At 40.0% G+C, this 19063-nt stretch overlaps 1 protein-coding gene across 1 annotated transcript in view; it reads right to left on the reverse strand.

Annotated features, from left to right (window-relative positions):
- Positions 1 to 18517, reverse strand: part of LOC104528528 (transcription factor AP-2-delta) — a gene marked incomplete at its 3' end in the record, with an annotated part of 21275 nt that extends 2758 nt beyond the window's left edge. Inside the window, exons 1-4 of the mRNA XM_010172564.2 lie at positions 18514 to 18517; positions 16573 to 16738; positions 13243 to 13361; positions 4517 to 4658 (exon numbers count right to left, since the gene is read on the reverse strand). Of these exons, the coding sequence (XP_010170866.2) occupies positions 4517 to 4658; positions 13243 to 13361; positions 16573 to 16738; positions 18514 to 18517 (431 nt within the window). The remainder of the gene's footprint in view (positions 1 to 4516; positions 4659 to 13242; positions 13362 to 16572; positions 16739 to 18513) is intronic.
- Positions 18518 to 19063: the final 546 nt, after the last annotated feature.

Raw genomic sequence — 19063 nt, forward strand, 5'->3', positions numbered from 1 at the left:
GAAAAAGTTCATCTTAAAAGTTCTTATATTTTGACAAAGGAAAGTGTCAGAACCAAGTGTGCAATTAAGTTCCTTTCTATCTTCACATGTCAAAAGTCTTTACTGAGTGTTGGCAGATTGAAAGAAAAGAAAAAAACTTTTTTATTATACATGAAAACCTGTAAAAGGCAGTAACCTACTTTTTTCAAGGGGATTTCTCGGCAAAGTGGTGTCTCAGAGCCTCCACTACCAATAAAATATCACCTAGAGTAGTGACAGGGAGAGGGGCTGAGTTGAATTATTTGAATTATTTGCTGAGTTAGACTGTGACTTTGAAAAAGCAAAGAAAAGTGGTTGTACTGACTTAGAGGCCACAGATTAAAAAAGTCCTGGTCACTCCTGCAAGGGAGGCACCTAATGATTTGTGATAGAGGGTCAGATTCAGATGTTCTGGCTTATGATCAGGAAAAGATAAACAATTCTGTGCCAGATCAGAACAAGAGCCCATCTAGTCTGTAATCCTGTTGCTGGCACTGGCCAAAGCAAATTCCTTGTGATGAGTACAAGAGTGGGGCAGATGTGTGCCCATGAGTCTATTAAATTCCAAGTATGGCAGATTTTCCAGGTATCTAAAGATCAGATATCAGAGGGGTGCTCAGCAGGTCCTGTGTGTCTGGTCTCAGATCTACATTTCAGAAAACTAGCAAATTGAGCACATAGTGTCATAAGCCAGATGTTGGTTATTCTGTACTGACTGTAAGTAATTCCACAATAAAATTGTTATCCACCCTATTGGCCTTTTGGTCTGTGTAAATGTGTGGATATCTGTCCCTCTGCCTCATGTGGAAGGCCTTGTGCTGTGATAATCTGTGAAGTTTCTCATAGGACAGTGTGCTTCTCCATCAAGTGCAATTACTGACATGACCTTCAGCAGTTCTGCATCTGTCCTAACTGCAACCTGATCAGGTCCTGTCCCCAGCTGTAAAGCCATTCAGGGTCTTCCACACCTCTGCAAGGTGAACTAACCCAATTTAAGGGGCTTAAAGACCCTCTAAAACCAGGTCCTAGCATTTTTATTTATTTTATTTTTTATTTTTCATTTCTATATGGGTTGCATAGACGTGTCCTGAAGCCTTTCTGAGGAGACTGGAGTTAACAGACCAGTATCAGTACCCTTTGGTCAGAACTATGAAAATTAAGTTATTTTTTTGAAGCATATTGCTCTGGAGTGCCCAGACAATCACCTACTCAGTGAAAGGAGGTGAGTGGAGAGAAAGAGAATCATAGAAAACCAGCTTCTGCCATTGTTTGCCCCCTTCTTATCCCTTCAGCTCTTAACCAAAGCTTGCCTCACTCCCATCCTGCCCTTGCTGTCACTTATGTCCAGTGCTTTATACGGGCTACACAGCCCAATCATATCTTCTTACCATGATAATTATCAGGTGAAACTCTGATTCTTCATTGTCTAGATCATTACATTGTTAGAACATGCCATGGCATCATCTTGTTGCATCAACTAGTAACTGTCCTAGGCAGGTCCTGAGCAAGCAATTATGAGAGACCATTTGCAAGAGCTAGTTTTGGATGATCAGGTAGTTCAACACAATGAATATGGTTTGTTTCACAATAGAAAATTGTCTTGATTTCATCCACTGTGACTATCAACGTAGCCTCGGACAAGGTAGGGCTGAGCAGGGCAGTAAAGAGAATGTTACCTCAGGCTTAGTGACCTCCATGTGTTAGAGGGCTATTGACATCTAAAGTAGCAGCCTTTAGACTTCACCAGCCCATGGACCACAGTTCTGTGCATGGCAGCTGAACTGCTTCCACTCAGGATTGTTTGATTACAAGGTATAGATGCCCTTGATAACACTGGAAGCTTCTACTGAGCACCAGAGTCTTCTTCACTGTAGACATTAAGGGCTCTATTTAGTTATCCACATGTAGATCACAATGTTGTATCCAAGACATCCATAATAACTGGCAGATACAACACACTAACAAAAAGAGACCTCTGTGCTTCTGGAGCAGCAGCTGGTAACCAATCTAGCTAACCCAGTTCATCTCAAATGGCAGGAGGTGCCTATGTTTGGGCAACTGAATCAAGCCACTGAAGTTAGACATCTGAATCCAGAATGGAGTTTCATTTGTATACTAGGAATTGTGGAAATAATTTTATTCTTTCCCCTTATTTTTCCTTAAGACCTTACTTGTGGAAGATCTCACCAGTTCTGCCAAAGGCATGCTTCTATGGGCTTCTGGCTCTGTCCCAGAGTCGACAGTGGCAACACACACAAGCAATGGCACTCAACTTGTTCCCACAGGAAAAGATTGCAATGACTGATTTTACCACCCTGGAATTCTGGTGTTGTTTTTGGTGACAGCATAACATTCCACCACTTTTTCTGGTGTTGTAACTCACAAACATGTGAGGTAGGACAGTGTGAAATTACTGAAATTACAAACTGAGAGTTTATATACATTTGGTGAATAGTTGAAACTCCTGACAAAGTGCCTACTACCAGACAGATGGAAGTATGGCTGGGAAATACCGTGCTAATATTACGACATCATGGACTTGTGTCTCCTGTAGTATCTGGACAGGGCTGATCTGTGACTCACTGTTCTCCTTCCAGGCAGGAGAGGGCAGTAGTAGCACACACATTGACCCATCTGTCCCTATTACAAGCACTCTTGACTGCAGTAGAATATGGCCTGTCCTTGTATTATCGACAGACCTCTCTGATCAATTTGCTGGTGATTTTAACTGATGGAAGAAGGAAAAAAGACATTTTCTTCCTTACAAGTGCAAGATAGCATCCTACAAACCCAAAGTTCACGAGGGTTAGGAGTAATGCATGCCCAAGGCTCCCCACCTCAGCAGTAAAGGAGGGTGAGAAAGTAGATATGGAGTGGTGAGAAAGGGTAGTGAGACTCTTAAGTGTCCCTCAGTGGAACAGCCTTTGGAGGTAGGACATAACAGTTGCCCACTGACTATTACAACCCATAGTAATGTGATCTCTCACTAGACCCAGGAAAGAAGTGAGAAGATTTATATCATCATGGTTGAGTAACATTTTACACATGGGGCAAATCCTACAGCTGGGGCAACTTTAGAGTCTTTGTTTTTGTTTAGGTTGTGTTGCCCAGCAGTACAATCAGCTGTTCCATAGTTAGGGGAGCAGATCGTTAACGGGCTGTACAGAAATGGGGAGACACAACTTCCAGAGAGGAGCTGCTTCTTGCCAGCTGATTTTTTCTCATGTCCTTGAACCCCCACTGGCTCTTAATACAAGTGTTGATTTAGATAAGAATAAAATCATACTCCACTTATATTATTACTTTTAACCTATGAGGGACTTAGGAACATGATGACTGAGGTCTCTCATCACCTTCACAACTGGCAAAATGTCCCCTGAGCCACATGGTGCTCTGCTTAGCACCCCAGGGAAGGATCACAGGCTGGGATTCACGAGATTCACAAGCCTGAGATGTTTCAATGCATGTCATCTCTGGGTCACCTTCAGGGTGAAGAGCTCTGGATACAAGAAGGACACAAAGGCCAAGAATCTTGTTCCCCAAAACCAGAAAAAGCAGAAGGACATTGGGATACAAAGGACAATCCTGTTTCTAGTCAATTTTCTTCCCTACCACAGGGTGATTCATCTCTGTTGGACATATCCCAGCCTGGATGATTCCCAAACATTTCCAGCACTGGGGTGGTGGTTTGAGAGCTCGGGTTTCTGTCCTCAGTTCTCCTGCAGCCTCACTGCAGTAAGTGCAGGAAGAATACAAATATGTTCAAGGCTCCCTCATGCAGGCGTGTCACACACCTAGTGTAGGCCTATGGTGTTCCCTGCAGACTATTTATTCCTGTTTCCCATGGCTCATGAAGGATAATTCCTCCCACATCAAGGCTAATTATCCTAGATGAAATGTTATCTTAACATGATGTTACTGCTCCAGGGAGGTGAGTGGCTTATTTAGAGCAAAGTCAGATGTCTTGGTGAGTCCTTAATGGCTTTAACAAAGCTTCCTTGTTGTTGTACATTGTTCAGGGAGCTTTGACTTCAGGGGAACTCTTGCAATTTCCATTCAGAGAGGATCTGTCCCTCCACAAACCAGCTCTCCCTCAGTAGACTAACGATAGTTATCCCACAGTAACTAGTACTTCAATATAAGCTTCGATCTCCTGCTCACACACAAACAGGGGACAAAACCAGTCTCTGTCCTATAGATTTTACTATGCAATAATGTCCCCTTCTCTCATCTAAACCAAAGCATCTGAGAAGATGTACACGCCACCTTAACTGTAGGCAATGGGAACATAGTCACTAAATCCTCACTGCAGGAAATAAAGTTCATCTTACGGCATCTCTGAAGAGGATTTGCTCTCACTTGCTGTCAGTGAGCACTGTTGTGACAGCACTCACTGCAATCCCAGCTCCATGCTCCCACTCCTCCCTCCTCCAGCCCCCAGATCCAACATGGAGAAGTGACAGACACATTTCTTTTTTAGTTTCCCCTCCTTTCTTACTTTGTTGCTAGGATCATCTTTTTCCTCGCTGTCTGCTCTTTCTGTTCCATGTGCTGTCTGGCAATGTGCTCTCCTACCGCCTTGGCGGGGAACTCTGTTTCACAGGTGTAGCCAAAATCTCTGGCCAAGTGTAATGCTTCTCCTGTGGGCAAACAAAATGGGTCAGTTAATTCTTAGGGTTAGTATTATTACACAGAAACACAGGCTTGGCTTGACTGGAAAAGACCTATAAGATCATCAAGTCCAATCATTATAATTATATATATTCTTATTATTATGCTTACAGAATTGCTTCCCCTATTAAAAAAAATAATACAATAACAAAACATTTTTGTAGACATTCGTTCTCAATCTCAGTTACACATTTCAGTCCATTTGGCCTGCTCATGCTTAATCATCAGATGGTGCCAACCAGAAGATAAAGAGAATATTCCTCTCATGAGAAAATACTAGCCAAGACACTTGGGTTTAGCTCTTTCCCCTGCCACCAGTGAGTGCTGGGTAGCTGCTCAAGTTTGGTAAGCTCAGTTCATCATTGATATGTAAGGTATGGAAATGAGTGGAAAGTAGGAATAAATAACTCTAAATAACTGAGATTTGGCCATTGCTATTTCAATTCTCTGTCTCTAAAGGAAGAATAACCTTCTACCCCAGGAGAGAGCTGGGGAGATGACATACATTTCACCATATTTGCTCAGGGATCAAACCAACAGGCATGATACAGGTGCCCCACAATAAAGATGAGCAGACCCGGAAGCAGATTAAAAGAAACAATCATGTTTCCAAAAAGATTGCAATCAAAATTGACCAGAAAAAATAAAAAGGGATGGCAATGAAAATCACAGTTGCTGTTTTATAGGGGGGCAAATCCAGACAAAGGGAGTAAGTGGCTTGACTAGGCTTTGTGAAAAGTCTGTGACAGAGGCAGGCACTGAGCAACTCTCTGCTTCACTACAGAGATTGGACATGCTAGGTGCCAAATGCTTCTGTAAGAACCTGCCTCTCTCCGGTAGCTTAGGGAACCCAGGAATTTATTTTAGGGTTTACTGAACACTCTGATCTGTGTGTAGTGACTCTGACAACCTTGGCGTGAGATTTAGCTGCTCAAACACAGCTGCCTGGGCTGTGAACATCTGTGCCTTAGTCTTTCCCCGGTGGGAAACAGGCACTTCCAGATGACACTTGGTCTCATCTCATCGTAGAAGGTAGAACTAGGTCATTTACTAGAAGTTTGTGTTGAAGTACATCTGCATGAGTGACTAACAGAGATGTGTTCCAGGATAGTTTTCGGGTTAAGGTGTTGTGGGTTTTTTATTTTATTTTTTCTTACTTTCAGAGTTGTGTATTTGATTGCCATCATGAGAGGTGGCATTGGACCCTGGCTTTTTGGAGACTAGGCTGATGCTCCAGGTGAACAGTTAGGAGAGATGCAGGACCAGTAACACTTCCCTTTGAGAACACGTAAAGTGGACCCAATATTTCCAAGTCAATGAAGACAAGCTAGCACTTGAAGTATGTATCATAGAATCATAGAGTGGTTTGGGTTGGAAAGGACCTTAAAGCTCATCCAGTTCCAAGCCCCCTGCCATCAGCAGGGACACCTTCCACTAGACCACGTTGTTCAAAGCCTCATCCAGCCTGGCCTTGAACATTTCCAGGAGGGGGCATCCACAACTTCCTTGGGCAACCTGTTCCAGTGCCTCACCACCCTCACAGCAAGCAATTTCTTCCTAATATCTCACCTAAATCCAGTTTAAAAACCTCTTCCAGTTTAAAGCCATTTCTTCTTGTTCTATCACTACCTGCCTTTGTAAAAAGTCCCTCCTCAGCTTTCTTGTAGGCCCCCTTCAGGTATTGGAAAGTTGCTATAATATCTCCCCTAAGCCTTCTTTTTTCCCAGGCTGAACAACCCCAACCCTCTCAGCCTGTCCTCATAGGAGAGGTGTTCCAGCCCTTGGATCATCCTCATGGCCTCCTCTGGACTCGTTCTAACAGGTTCTAACATCTTCTTTAGTATCATCCCATACTGAAGTGGAAGGAGAAAGTGGATCAGATAAATTATAGAAAAGTTTGGTTTAGAAGGGGAACTCAGGAGATTACCTGTTGGAAACATGGCCCTAGATTAGGTTACTCATGGAGTTTTCAAGCCTAGTCTTGAATATTTCCAATCATGGAGATTCCACAGCTTTTCTGAGCAACCTACTAAAATTTAAAATATTAATTTAATTGAATTTATTTGTTAATCACCCAGAAGTGCTGATTTCTCTCAGTTGACTACAAGGCATGAGAGGACAGATACAACTACGACAGAGATGATAAGATGAAAGCCATCCCCAGCAAGTCTGGGTCTCCTCTGCACAGAAATGGGCATGCCAAGGAAGATCACAGAATCACAGAATGGTGGGGGTTGGAAGGGACCTCAGGAGATCATCTAGTCCAACCCCCTTGCCAAAGCAGGTTCCCTGCACCAGGTTGAAACTTCCATGAGAACAGTGGTCCTGTGTCAGGGGCAGGGTGAGGTATAAGGAACCACATGCACTGAACTCTATTCCAGACTCTATTCTCCATCTTTTCAGAGTTTATTGTCTCCCCTTCTACCATTGGAGTTTTTACCAGAAAAATACCTTTTTTTTCCATGAGCAAATACTTCGTTGTGTGTTTATCTGACCTCACTGGATTCAGGTGCTAGTAAAATGTGTGCTACACCCAGGGAATTTGTTTGCTGACATCAGTCAACAATAACCTTTGCAGCTGTAACCAATTTTATATGCAAAAATTGAAGATTATACTCAAAAACCTCCATATTATTTGAATTTTTTAAACATTTTTTCCAGTATGCTTAAAAAGAATGAGAAGTTAACAAGCAATCACTGTGTCTGAGTTGAAAGGAGAAATGATTTCCACTTAGTTTACAGCTTCTAGAAATGTAAGATAATTTTCACTGAAATTAAAATAGATTTTAGTGGTAGGTTAAACGTGAGTCAGAATGAACAGGCATCTAGCTGAGTGCCAGTTTTGTATTTAAAATATCTATCCCAGACTTCTTCATGGATGAGAAACGGCACAAATTTAAACCATAGCAGCTAAATTTCTGCAGAGTTGCTTCAAAATGTCTATTTCAGCTGCACTTTTACTTTTACTCTTCCTTAAATAATGACTTAAAGAGTAAGACAATTGCAGAAGAAGTACCAGGTTTTGCTTTTCAACCAAACTCTATTAAAACACTTGATAGGTTTGTTTTCATGCCAGTGTGGAAAGAAGATAAAAGTCCAACCCTTTGAAGGTGTCATCACATGGAATTACCATTTTCCAGACAGCTCTATCCTGATCCCAGTCAGCCCCAAGTAACAATGCAAGGAGCGTAGTCAATAAAGAATTTAAACATTTAGCTATTGGAAAAGTCTTGGTTTCTTCAAGAGAAACAAACTTTATATGAAGAAATGCAGGGATTTATTTAATATAGTCAAAACCAAACTGGTTGAAATTTGTATGTTTTCACTTTATGTCAGGAAAAAACCAAACAAGGAATGAAAATATGAATTGTCATTCGAATTTATCTTTATAAAGATGGTGTATATTATTTACTAGAGCTGAGAAAATTATGCTAAATAGTTTTGATGATCTGAGAAAATTATACAAAAGCATAAAACTTGTCTATTTTACATGGAGCTGGGATTGTGATTGAATGTTAATGGTATATGAAGGGATAAAACCACAAGCAAAATGAAATAAAGTTGCTTATTGACACTGATTGTGACTATTTATAGGTAAAAATATGTATACAAATGTACCTGCTGTCAAAAAATAGATACACAAATTTTAAAATATGTTTAAAAAATATATTTCTACTGGAAATAGAAAGCTGATATATATTAGGAATGCACATTATAAGTATGCATATGTATTCATATAAGCACGCACTTCCATATGATATAAGAAATAGGCATTCTAAATCACAACATCAAATTCTAAATAAAAATAGAAAACTGATCATGAAAAGGCTCTGTAGAACATCATTTCTCATGTCTCATTTTTAAGCAAAGAGCTCATTTTGCACCTGGATGATTTATTTAGAAGTGGATTGTGTTATATTTCTTTTTTTTTTTTTTGTTAATCTCAATGAATACAGGTCTCATTACTGTACAGTAGGAAATAAGTCTGCTTGGTGGGGAAAGCAGTTTGTACAAAATGTCATAAATGCTATTCTTTCTTGTTCTACATCATAATTTGGACAAAGATTTATTCCAGGGGAAAATGTAGAAATGTTGGAAACATGGATGCACTGACCTCTTTCCTTCCACTTTAGATTTGCTTTCTTCTGCCTAGTTATTATTTATGTCAGGTAGGAGTCATACTAAAGGTAGAAACCCCTACAATCCCTGGCTTTTATAGTCAGTGTTCTTTTTGGAGTCTAAAAATCATATTTCCTTATGTGCAACATCCCCAGCTCTTTCCTCCTGCAGAAATAAAGAACAGGTGCTGGGCATCGTTGGCTCTTTCTCCTTCAATCTGTCGCACAGCTTTGCAGCTATAGGCAGCATTGCCTTTCCTATATAATTTGACAATTGACCAGAGATATTTCCATGATGGAAAAGGACAGTTGCTGAAGCTGAATTGTCAGAGACAGCTCTGGAAAGTCTCAGTGGAGAGACCAGCCCACGTACCTTGACAGGCTTCTGTGGGCAGGTGCAAGGAGCAGCGTGGGTGTCTCCTGGGTCTAACAAGAGTGAGAGATGCTCCTATAAAGAGTGAAGGCAGAAGCTGTGTCCCAGGGGAGGGACACGTGGCATATGAACCTCCTACACTCTCCTCAGCTTCGCCTCGTCTGGATGCTCTACCCAGCAGAAATGTGACCTCGGGGGAGGAGGGACAGGCAGGAGGTGGAAGGAAAGGGGTTTTTTGCTATTTGTAGGGTGAGAAGGGAGGAGGAACAAGTGGAAGGATATTTAAACAAGGGCTGGTGGGGGAGAAGTGTGACAGTTGATAGCAAGGTGAAAAAAGTAATCACTGACCTAATTTTCTCAAGAATTTTTGTCCCCAAACGATGCATGCAGTCAATTCTGTGTCTAGTAAATTTAGTGCCTTAGTTAAGTTTGACAGGAAAACAAATTCTAGATTTTTTTGTAAGTGCTTTTCCTGATTTTTGTAAGTAATCTGATTGTTTTAAATTAATTTATTCATTGCTTTTACCTGTATGTGCAATAACATTTATGCTATGTCTCTACCTTAAAGTGACCTGTCCAAACAGATCAGGATGTGTTACCTCTTCTCACATCCTCTCTTGCTTCTCTTAGGCACACTTTTGACTCCTTTGATCCAGCAGTAAAATTTAGCCTTGGCAATCCTAGTATTTAATGGAGGAGCTTTTATTGTTTTAGCTAAGATATAGGATTTTTTTCTTTTAATGGTGATAAGGAAAATTACCTTTCCCTTCATCTAATCCAGGCGCTAGAGGGCATCCCTCACCCACAGGTTGCACAAAGATATGTCCCATACTGCTGTGGAGAGTCTTGCAATAGAATCATAGAATTGCCTAGATTGGGAAAGACCTTTAAGATCATCGAGTTCAACTGTAAACCCAACACTGCTGAATCCACCACTGAGCCATATCCCTAAACACCACATCTACACATCTTTCAATTAATTCTAGAGGTGGTGACTCCACGACTTCCCTGGGCAGCCTGTTCCAATGCTCTTTTAGTGAAAAAATTTTTCCTAATATCCAATCTAAACCTCCCCAGGTGCAACTTGAGGCCATTCCCTCTTGTCGTAAAACTTGTTACTTGGGAGAAGAGACCAACCCCCACCTCACTACAATCTTCTTTCAGGTGGTTGTAGAGAGCCAAAAGGTTTCCCCTCAGCCTCCTTTTCTCCAGGCTCAACAATCCCTGTTCTCTCAGCTGCTCCTCAGCACACTTGTGCTCCAGACCCTTCCCCAGCTCTGTTGCCCTTCTCTGGACATGCTCCAGCACCTCCATGTCCTTCTTGTAGTGAAAGGACCAAAACTGAACATAGTATTCAAGGTGCAGCCTCATTAGTGCCCAGGACAGGAGAAGGATCACTTCCCTACGCCTCCTGGCCACATTGTTGCTGACACAAACTAGCTCAATGATGAGCTCATTCTCCCAATCTGTCTTTCCACCCATTTTGTTGACTTAAGTGAACAACATAAAGAACAGAACTGATCTGACAAACAATTCCTACTCTGGGCCCCAGAATTGCTTACTAAAGACACTAAATATGCAACCTGGCCAAAACAAGAATAATAGTAAACAATCATCATCCCCAAAAGAAGTAAGTTTGCAGAAAACAAGGGATGACAGAATAATTTTCATAGAATCATAGAATGATTTGGGTTGGAAGGGACCTTAAAGATCATCTAGTTCCAACTCCCCTGCCATGAGCAGCGACACCTTCCACTAGATCAGGTTGTAAGATCCACACTTTATGTGGATAAAGTATGGATCTTCACATGACTAGTACAGCTTAGAAATTAATTGCACTCTTGTACTTAGCAGTAGTCCCAAAACTCAATTATTTTATTCTGTTTTAGAGGAAGAGAAGTATTAGTCATGCCAGAGACTTTCAAGACAGCTTTGGTCAGTATACCTAATCGCCATACAACTAATTTTACCTTTTCTTACCTTAAGTGGATATTCAATAGGTTGAGCATATTCCTACCTTACAGAGGTATCAAAGACCTCAATACATTGAAGATTGTGAAGACCTTTAGTAATAATAAACTTAGGACTATCTAAAGAAATAAAGTGACACAATCCTGGGTCCTTATAAGTCCACACAGTGCACTTAATATTTAGGGATTTAATAAAACTAACAAATCATGATGTCAATTTCTGTATTGACATCACACAGAAAAACCAATGTTTTCTTCCTGTTTTCTTTTCCTCTAAAACTTGAAATAAGCCTGTGTCTTTCCATTTCTGCCTCTGCCAGCAGCAGGAGCCATTGAGGGATGGGTTTCCTTGAAGAAACCATGCTGCAAGTTAGTACCACTTGGAAGTAATATCTACATGTACAAAGGGAGGATAGCTCACACTACAAAGAATTCAATAAGCACTGCCAAGTTTGACTGAGGATTGGTTACATAAAAAATGAGCTTCATTTTGTTTTCTGTTGGAATGTTAACTCACATGGTGGTGCCTTTCCCAAAAATTCCAGTAGACAAAATTCATGATTAGGATGTCTAGACAAATAGGTTTCTGTTAAAGTGAGCCCAGTCTCCTCAGGGTATATCTTTAGGACTCACATTAAGGCAATCCAAGAACAAAAGCAATACTATAGACTTGATAAAAGGTTTGCTATTGGCTTTGAGTAAAGGGCAGGGAGGCAAGTACATCTCAGTCCTTGGGAAAAAGGAGTCTAATTCTGACTTACAGTAATGGTACTTTGCCATCAGTCCCAAACCAGCAGTTGAAAGAGGGCTTCCTCACTCTCAATCTCTTCTAATAGATGAGTAGCTATGAATAAACATAGCTTTGTTTATTCATCCAAGATGCATGAAGGATTTTGAGGCCAGGAACAGCCTTTACTCCTTTAAACTGGGGGAGAAAACTCCCTTTTCTAAAACTGTAACTCCATTATCTCTTTCTCTTTATTACAAGCAGGTGTGATATGGACACACCTATATTTCAAAGCAGACTCATTGCAGTTCTGTGTGCTCAGTGGCCCCTGAGAACATTAGTCCCTCCTCTTAGATGATGAAAAACACTCACTGTTGTGGATTCAGCACAACACAAATTTCTGCATCCTTTGAGATATTAAAAACCTGACTAGACAAGGAACCAAGAAACTTCTTCTGACTGACCCTGCTTTGAGAAGGAAGGTTGGACTAGAAGATAGCCAGAGGTCCCTTCCAACCTCAGCCTTTCTGTAATTCTGTGATTTAGTGGTAATATGTTCTGAGACCTCAGTCTACTTGCCTAGGTCTGTATAGACCTTTTAGGTTATAATCCTAGAAGATGTTGACCTTTAGGATGAGCTGAGTGCTCTCAACATCAAGGAGGAGGGATCTGAAATTCCCAGAGCTGCTACTTGCAGCCAGACAACAAACCAAGTACTTAGTGGATTCACCCAGAATAGAAGAGATTCAGGTAGAGTTTCTTCCCTTTGCCTGAGGGGTTTGAACCTGCATCTCCCAGATGAAGGTTTGAAGAGCCTGGCAGTATTTGGTGAATGATATTTAAACAACAAATAAAGGCCAAGAAAGTATCTCCTGGGCCTGTGTAGAGTTTATCTGAAAACAGATTTCATTCATTTATGTGTGTGGGGAAAAGTCTTGTCTAAATATTATGCCTTCTTATGGGAAAAAAAAAAATAAAATCACATTTTTGGATCAGCTCCAGGAAATTCACAAGTTAAAAAAAAAAAAAAAAAAGGAGGATAAACAAACCTACTTATAGAGTTGGTATAAGACATTATTCATCTCTCTCACAAGAATGCTTGGATCATTGATTTGTAAGTCAAATCCCAGCACAGAAAGCACAGATCAATGCTGAGGAAACTGCAGGACCAAACCACTTGCTGGGAGCCAAGACATCTCAGAGTGAACTTCCATTTTGCCACTCGTTCTGTCTGTGGCTTTAAGCAAGTCATTTCTCCTCTTTGTATAAAACACAGATAATATTTATCACTGTGGCTGAAAAGTGTTGTATACAAGGAAACATTTTAATTAAGTTCATATTATATTGCAATATTATAAACCCTACCTTCTACCAAGGAAGTCAAGAGTGTGACATTTGCTGCTTTTCTTCTTCCTGCAGGCAAATTCAGTCCCAGTCTGTCTAATTTTTCTCGCAAGCAGCGTCCACCATTCTTGGATTTTGCTCTATCATGAGAGAAGAGTAGAAGAGAGAAACTTATCTTTATTCTGTACTTACCACATTAATATAAGTCTAGAAATTGTACACACCTTATTGATAAATATGTGGGGGAACACCTGCATTAATGACATAAATGTAAAATCTTTCAGAGCTGTATTTTTAATGTCCTGCTCACCCTGTGCGAGTCTTTTGTGTTGGTCCTTTGATAGAGTAAGATATTTTAATGCTTGTCACAGGGGTGTTAGATTTTCAGACAGCTTTTCACTTAGTGGAAACCATGGTTCTGATTTGGGGACCAAGCCTGAGATTGCAATGACTGAATATAAATATTGACAGTGCAGTCCATTATATCTGATTTCACCACCCCATCCTCCCAAGTCAACTGAGAGAGAAACATGAACTTTGAGAATGATATTAAATAGATGTTTAGAATGAGGTGACTTTACCCACCTCTTTCACCTGACTATAAAAGGAGGCCAAATGGCTACTCAAATGTAGACATTGATGTGGAACTGCTGTGGTTTATTTCCAGTTGGCAACTAAGCACCACGCAGCTGCTCACTCACTCCTCTCCCCCTCCCACTAGGATAGGGAGGAGAATAAAAAAAAAGGTAAAACTCATGCATTGAGATAAGAACAGTTTAATAATTGAAATAAAAGAAAAATACTACTACTAATAATAATATTAATTGTACAAAAATGAAGATAACAAAAAGAGAGATAAATAAAACCCAAGGAAGACAAGTGATGCACAGTGTAATTGACGGAAGCCCAGCCAGTCCCTGAGCAGCCATCAGTCCCCTCTGGTCAACTCCCCCCAGTTTATATACTGAGCGTGATATGTATGGGGTATGTAATATCCCTTTGGCTAGTTTGGGTCAGCTGTCCTGGCTATGCTCCCTCCCAGCTTCTTGTGCATCTCCTTGCTGGCAGAGCATGGGAAACTGAAAAGTCCTTGACTTCAGGTAAGTGCTACTTAGCAACAGCTAAAACATCAGTGTGTTATCAGCGTTATTCTCATACTAAATCCAAAACACTGTACCAGCTACCAGAAAATTAACTCTATCCCAGCTGAAACCAGGACAGGAACTCAGCTCCAGATATCCCCCTATAATTTATGTAAAGACCTGGATATTTAGAAATGTAGTCTACAAAACCAAATACTTACAAGGAAGAAGGATAAGGCAATAGGAGATGCTGAAGCTAAAATCCCAGCCATCGTTGGTTATCTATACCCCTAGCCCAAATGCCTACATCACTTTGTTCTCACAAAATGGTTCCTGGCACGTCCCACATCTGCGTTTCTGCAGTACCTTGGTGTTTGAAGCATTTAAAACATATCCACTTATGCAGCAGATATTGGTTTAATTTCATGCTCAAACTGAGGAAATTTTAACCTGTGTCTTTTAGACAAATGAAGCAGCCAGCTGGCAGGGAACAAAAAATATTGAAATGCTTAAACATTGAATGGAGATCTCCTCCATCCCAAATGAATGATCTGGTCATTAGATAATAAAGTCATCGCTACAGTTACACCTTTACTTTTGTTCACTAAATAGTTGATTAGCTCCAAATGAGACTGGGGGGCCCTCAACTTAGAATAACCAAACACTGAGTGTTCAACATGACTAACTTGATGTTTTGAGGTGCAGGTTGAAGTTCCTTCAGGCAGAGGAAGGAACCAAACTTGGAATACTACCATTTGGATGGGCATTTTTATGCCCTAAGAGATACCACAACTTCAACCATGTTGTAAGTAAGGAAATGTCTTCTGAGAACACTTAGTTCTGAAGAAAAGCTAGCCGGGAAAATACCTACAGGATGCAAAACCAACCCTACCAGGTCAGGCAAATCATGGATGAGATTTAGTTTTGCTACATCTCTGGTGGTCAACTGCACAGTACTTGAGTCTATTCTCTATTTGTGACATCTACAGGTAGTACTCCCTGGCTTTTGCTAACTACTGAACCATTACCAGGGTTGATTTGGAAGAGTGATATTTGGTCTGGGTCAAAAACTTATGGACAACATTCTAGCACTTTAACCCAAGAGAGAAATGAGTTCCCACATGCAGGCTGATGCCCTTGCGTTCTTAATAGCCTGCACTGGTACTGATGAATCTGCAGGATGAGTATTTAAAGTGAATATTTCAGTGACTAATAACTGAAGGCCTCTCCAAAGTGAAGCAGTAACAGAGGAAAACTTTTGTGGGTGAAGATTTTGGATTTCAATGCCTACAGAGGCAGGTAAATGGGGCTTGTGCACCTGAAACAATTTTCTGATCTATAGTACTTACTCTGCAAGATGGCTCAAGACATCTCTTGGACTACTACATATCTTAGAATATTGCAGGTTGGCTAAAATGACTTTCAGTATAAGTACAAGGATCAGTGTGGCCTTCAGTGACAGCAGTGAAATAGCCTATGACTTTCCAGCTAGCTTTGATCAAAGGCCATTCAAGTAGCTTATGTCATCGAAGTTGATGCCTCAGGGACATTGCGACTCACATATGCTTGGCTGAATTACAGTTGCATCCATGTTTTCCACTTGCAATGTGAGGCACAGTCTGCCACTTTCCTCCTCTCTTCTACTGCTCTCTACAGGTGTCTACTCTGGTCAGTGAAGAGTCAGAGGCAAAACTCTACCTAATTACTTGTTTCTCCTCCAGTGTCTCACAATGAGAAAAATAAACCCAGTGTATTCTGCTAAGTCTATCTTTTCTGTAATCAACAGGCATACAAGGGAGAACAGGAGAAAAAAACATACCTACACCTTCGTATTTTAGGTTTTTGATGAATGAGGGCTGTAACTGCACTTGGTAAAACAATTGACATTGAAATAGTTTCTCAACAAGAAGTCAGTTTTTTAGCTCTCAGAATTTTTCACACACTGAGGGTTTTTTTTTATTTCATTCAAAACAAGGCAAAACAATACCTATACATCTCTGATGGGTAACTATGTGAACTGAGGGGGGAAAAAAAGATTAGTTCACTCAAAAATGAAAATTTCTGTGAAAAAAGACAACATAATCTTCATTTTTCTCATTTATTGAAATTTTCCCTAGAAATAGTGTTCACTCCCAATCTACCTCCTTCTGTTTTCCCAAACTGTGACCACCTACCCAAGCTGAGAAGGAGAACAAAACCTACTTGCAGAAAATAAAATCACAGCAATTACAGCGCTGTCTAGGATTTGTTATTCTCACCTTCAACTTACCTTCTCAAAATACCTCCTAAGAGGGAAGCGTTGAGGCACTCTGGTGGTGAAAGACGCCTCTTCACCTCTGCGATGGTCACTTTGTACTTCGAAGTGGAGCTGAGTAGAGATAAGCGACCAGGTACAGAACAGAACAGGTCGGTGGGGTTAACAACACAGGTGCCTCCTACAAAATGAAAGAAATGTTAGAGGGAGGGAAAACAGCCTATTCCATATTTAGGCAAATTCAGTAATGAATAAGAATTCTGTTGTTTACTTGTGGTTGGTTGTTGGGGTTTTGGGGGGTTTTTTTAGGGGTGTGTGTTGATTGGTTTTATTTTTTCAATATTGTATCATGTTATTGCTTTGAGAAAGATGAATGACTTGAAATTTCAGTCTGGGAAAAGTGAATTACTGGATCTCATAAGTTTTACAGTCAAATTAGATCATTATGGCTACCTCATTTGATTTCATGCTCAGCAAAAAATACATATTGTCATTGAAAGACTCTTGTATCTAGTATGATTAAGAGCATAAGACTGAAACACATTCAGGTTTCACTCATTACTTTAAAAAATGCAGTTGGTGAAAAATTTAGGATACTGATTCTAATGACAAATGTTCATTTTAACTCTCATAGCTGTGGTTAGGATAACAAAATGCAATGGCACTATAGGTTTGCAATTATTTGCAACCAGAACAGCTTTCTACACCTTTGAACCCTCATGTACTCCTTCTAAAGTTAGGTCAAATCCTCAGCTGATATTAATGATTCAAATCTACTGAGCTACATCAGTTTATCTCAGATTAGTTCTGAAATTGTTTATTTCTTGAAAGTGGCAATTACTTGGCCTGGGTCTAAAACTGCTGAATGGTCACCAAATCTTTCAGTGAAAACTGTGATCAATAACTCCTCAGGCAAGATCAAGCTTTTAACTTAAAGTTAGGATGTAAGAGAGTGAAAAAGAAAACTTTCTCTGCAACTGATCCAAGAGGACAGAACAAACTCCCAGGGGGAAAAAAAAAAAAATAAATCTTAAGGACTAGCATGTATTTTATCACCAAGTGCAAAACACTGTTCTTTGACCTGCCTTCTCCAACCTGACTATAATAAAAATTCTGTGGAAGAAATAAATCTTACCACTGCATGCACTATTCTTCCCTGGGGGAAAGATAGGGGAAAAAAAAGAATGAGCTGCATATGACAGTGATATAAAATATCATATAACTCAATGCACGACCAGAAGGAGTTCAGATGGTTGCTGTGAGGACAATGATATAAAGACCTTCTTACAGCAGAATGAATCTGTGCTCATCATTCATGTTTAAAGGAAAGATACTGTATTTTTAAACTGACATGATAATTTATTCTTTTCCATGAAAACCCTAATCTTTTTGCACTGCACTCACTTTATTATGCTTAAAAAATTTAATTCACCATCTATATTCTTTAATGAGAATGGAATGGAATGGAATGGAATGGAATGGAATGGAATAGAATAGAATAGAATAGAATAGAATAGAATAGAATAGAATAGAATAGAATAGAATAGAAGGCTCACTTTATATAAGATTCTAACACCTTTATTTTGTTCCACATGTAATCCCTCTTGAAATTAAGGTGACTCAGTACGTTCCAGTTTTAGCAGAGGCAGAGGAATAAAACTGAAGGATTAAATTTCATTAAAGGCAGACTATTGCTTGCTTCCATAAGGCAAACAGAAATTCTTCCAAATATTTCAGCTCTTGAAGGTATGTTTAAACATTTGTGCTGACAGTAAAACCAGAAAAGAACATCTCTTGGTATAAATCCCAGATGGGTGAGATCCTGACTTAGTACAGCAGAGTATTTTATGACTTTTCTAATTATGCTACAGGGTGGATATTAGTGTCCACTCCTCAGACAGAATATAGAGACAAATTGTGCACCACCAAACACATACACACATCAAGGGCACTTACGCATGTTTTTGCACGACTCAGAGCTACAATTCATGAGCTCATATGCTCAAATAGAGAAATCTGGTGCCACATGCTTGAAATGTTTTGGGGTTTTTTGTTGTTTTGTGGGGTTTTTTTTTTGTTTTGGTTTGGGGTTTTTTTTCCCATCTCTGAGGCAGGGATGCGGAGAAAACTATAAATATTTTCAGTCAACATTTTCAAACTTCTGGTCTGTCAGGTACATTTGTGAAGGGTGTTAACACTGAGTCAATTTGTTTGTTTGGCATCTCCTGACACACAATACGTGTACACACACATATACATATATACGTGTCAAGAAAACAGCAGCGATGTGTACATATTTATTTACCTCAATAAGTCTGTAAATTTTATAATGAGTGAGATTGTACTGAATTCAGTGTCATATTAAAGTTTTTTTTTTTTTTTTCTTACCAGGTTAAGCCAGTATGTACATAATTTATACCAGATAAATAATTGTTCCTTTAATCCAAAAAACCTGTTACCCTGCAGCTGTTTCCCTGCTCCTACCCTAACCAGAATTTACTGGAAC

The sequence above is a fragment of the Antrostomus carolinensis genome, unplaced genomic scaffold, assembly GCF_000700745.2.
Source record: "Antrostomus carolinensis isolate BGI_N321 unplaced genomic scaffold, ASM70074v2 scaffold9647, whole genome shotgun sequence".
Taxonomy (NCBI): domain Eukaryota; kingdom Metazoa; phylum Chordata; class Aves; order Caprimulgiformes; family Caprimulgidae; genus Antrostomus; species Antrostomus carolinensis.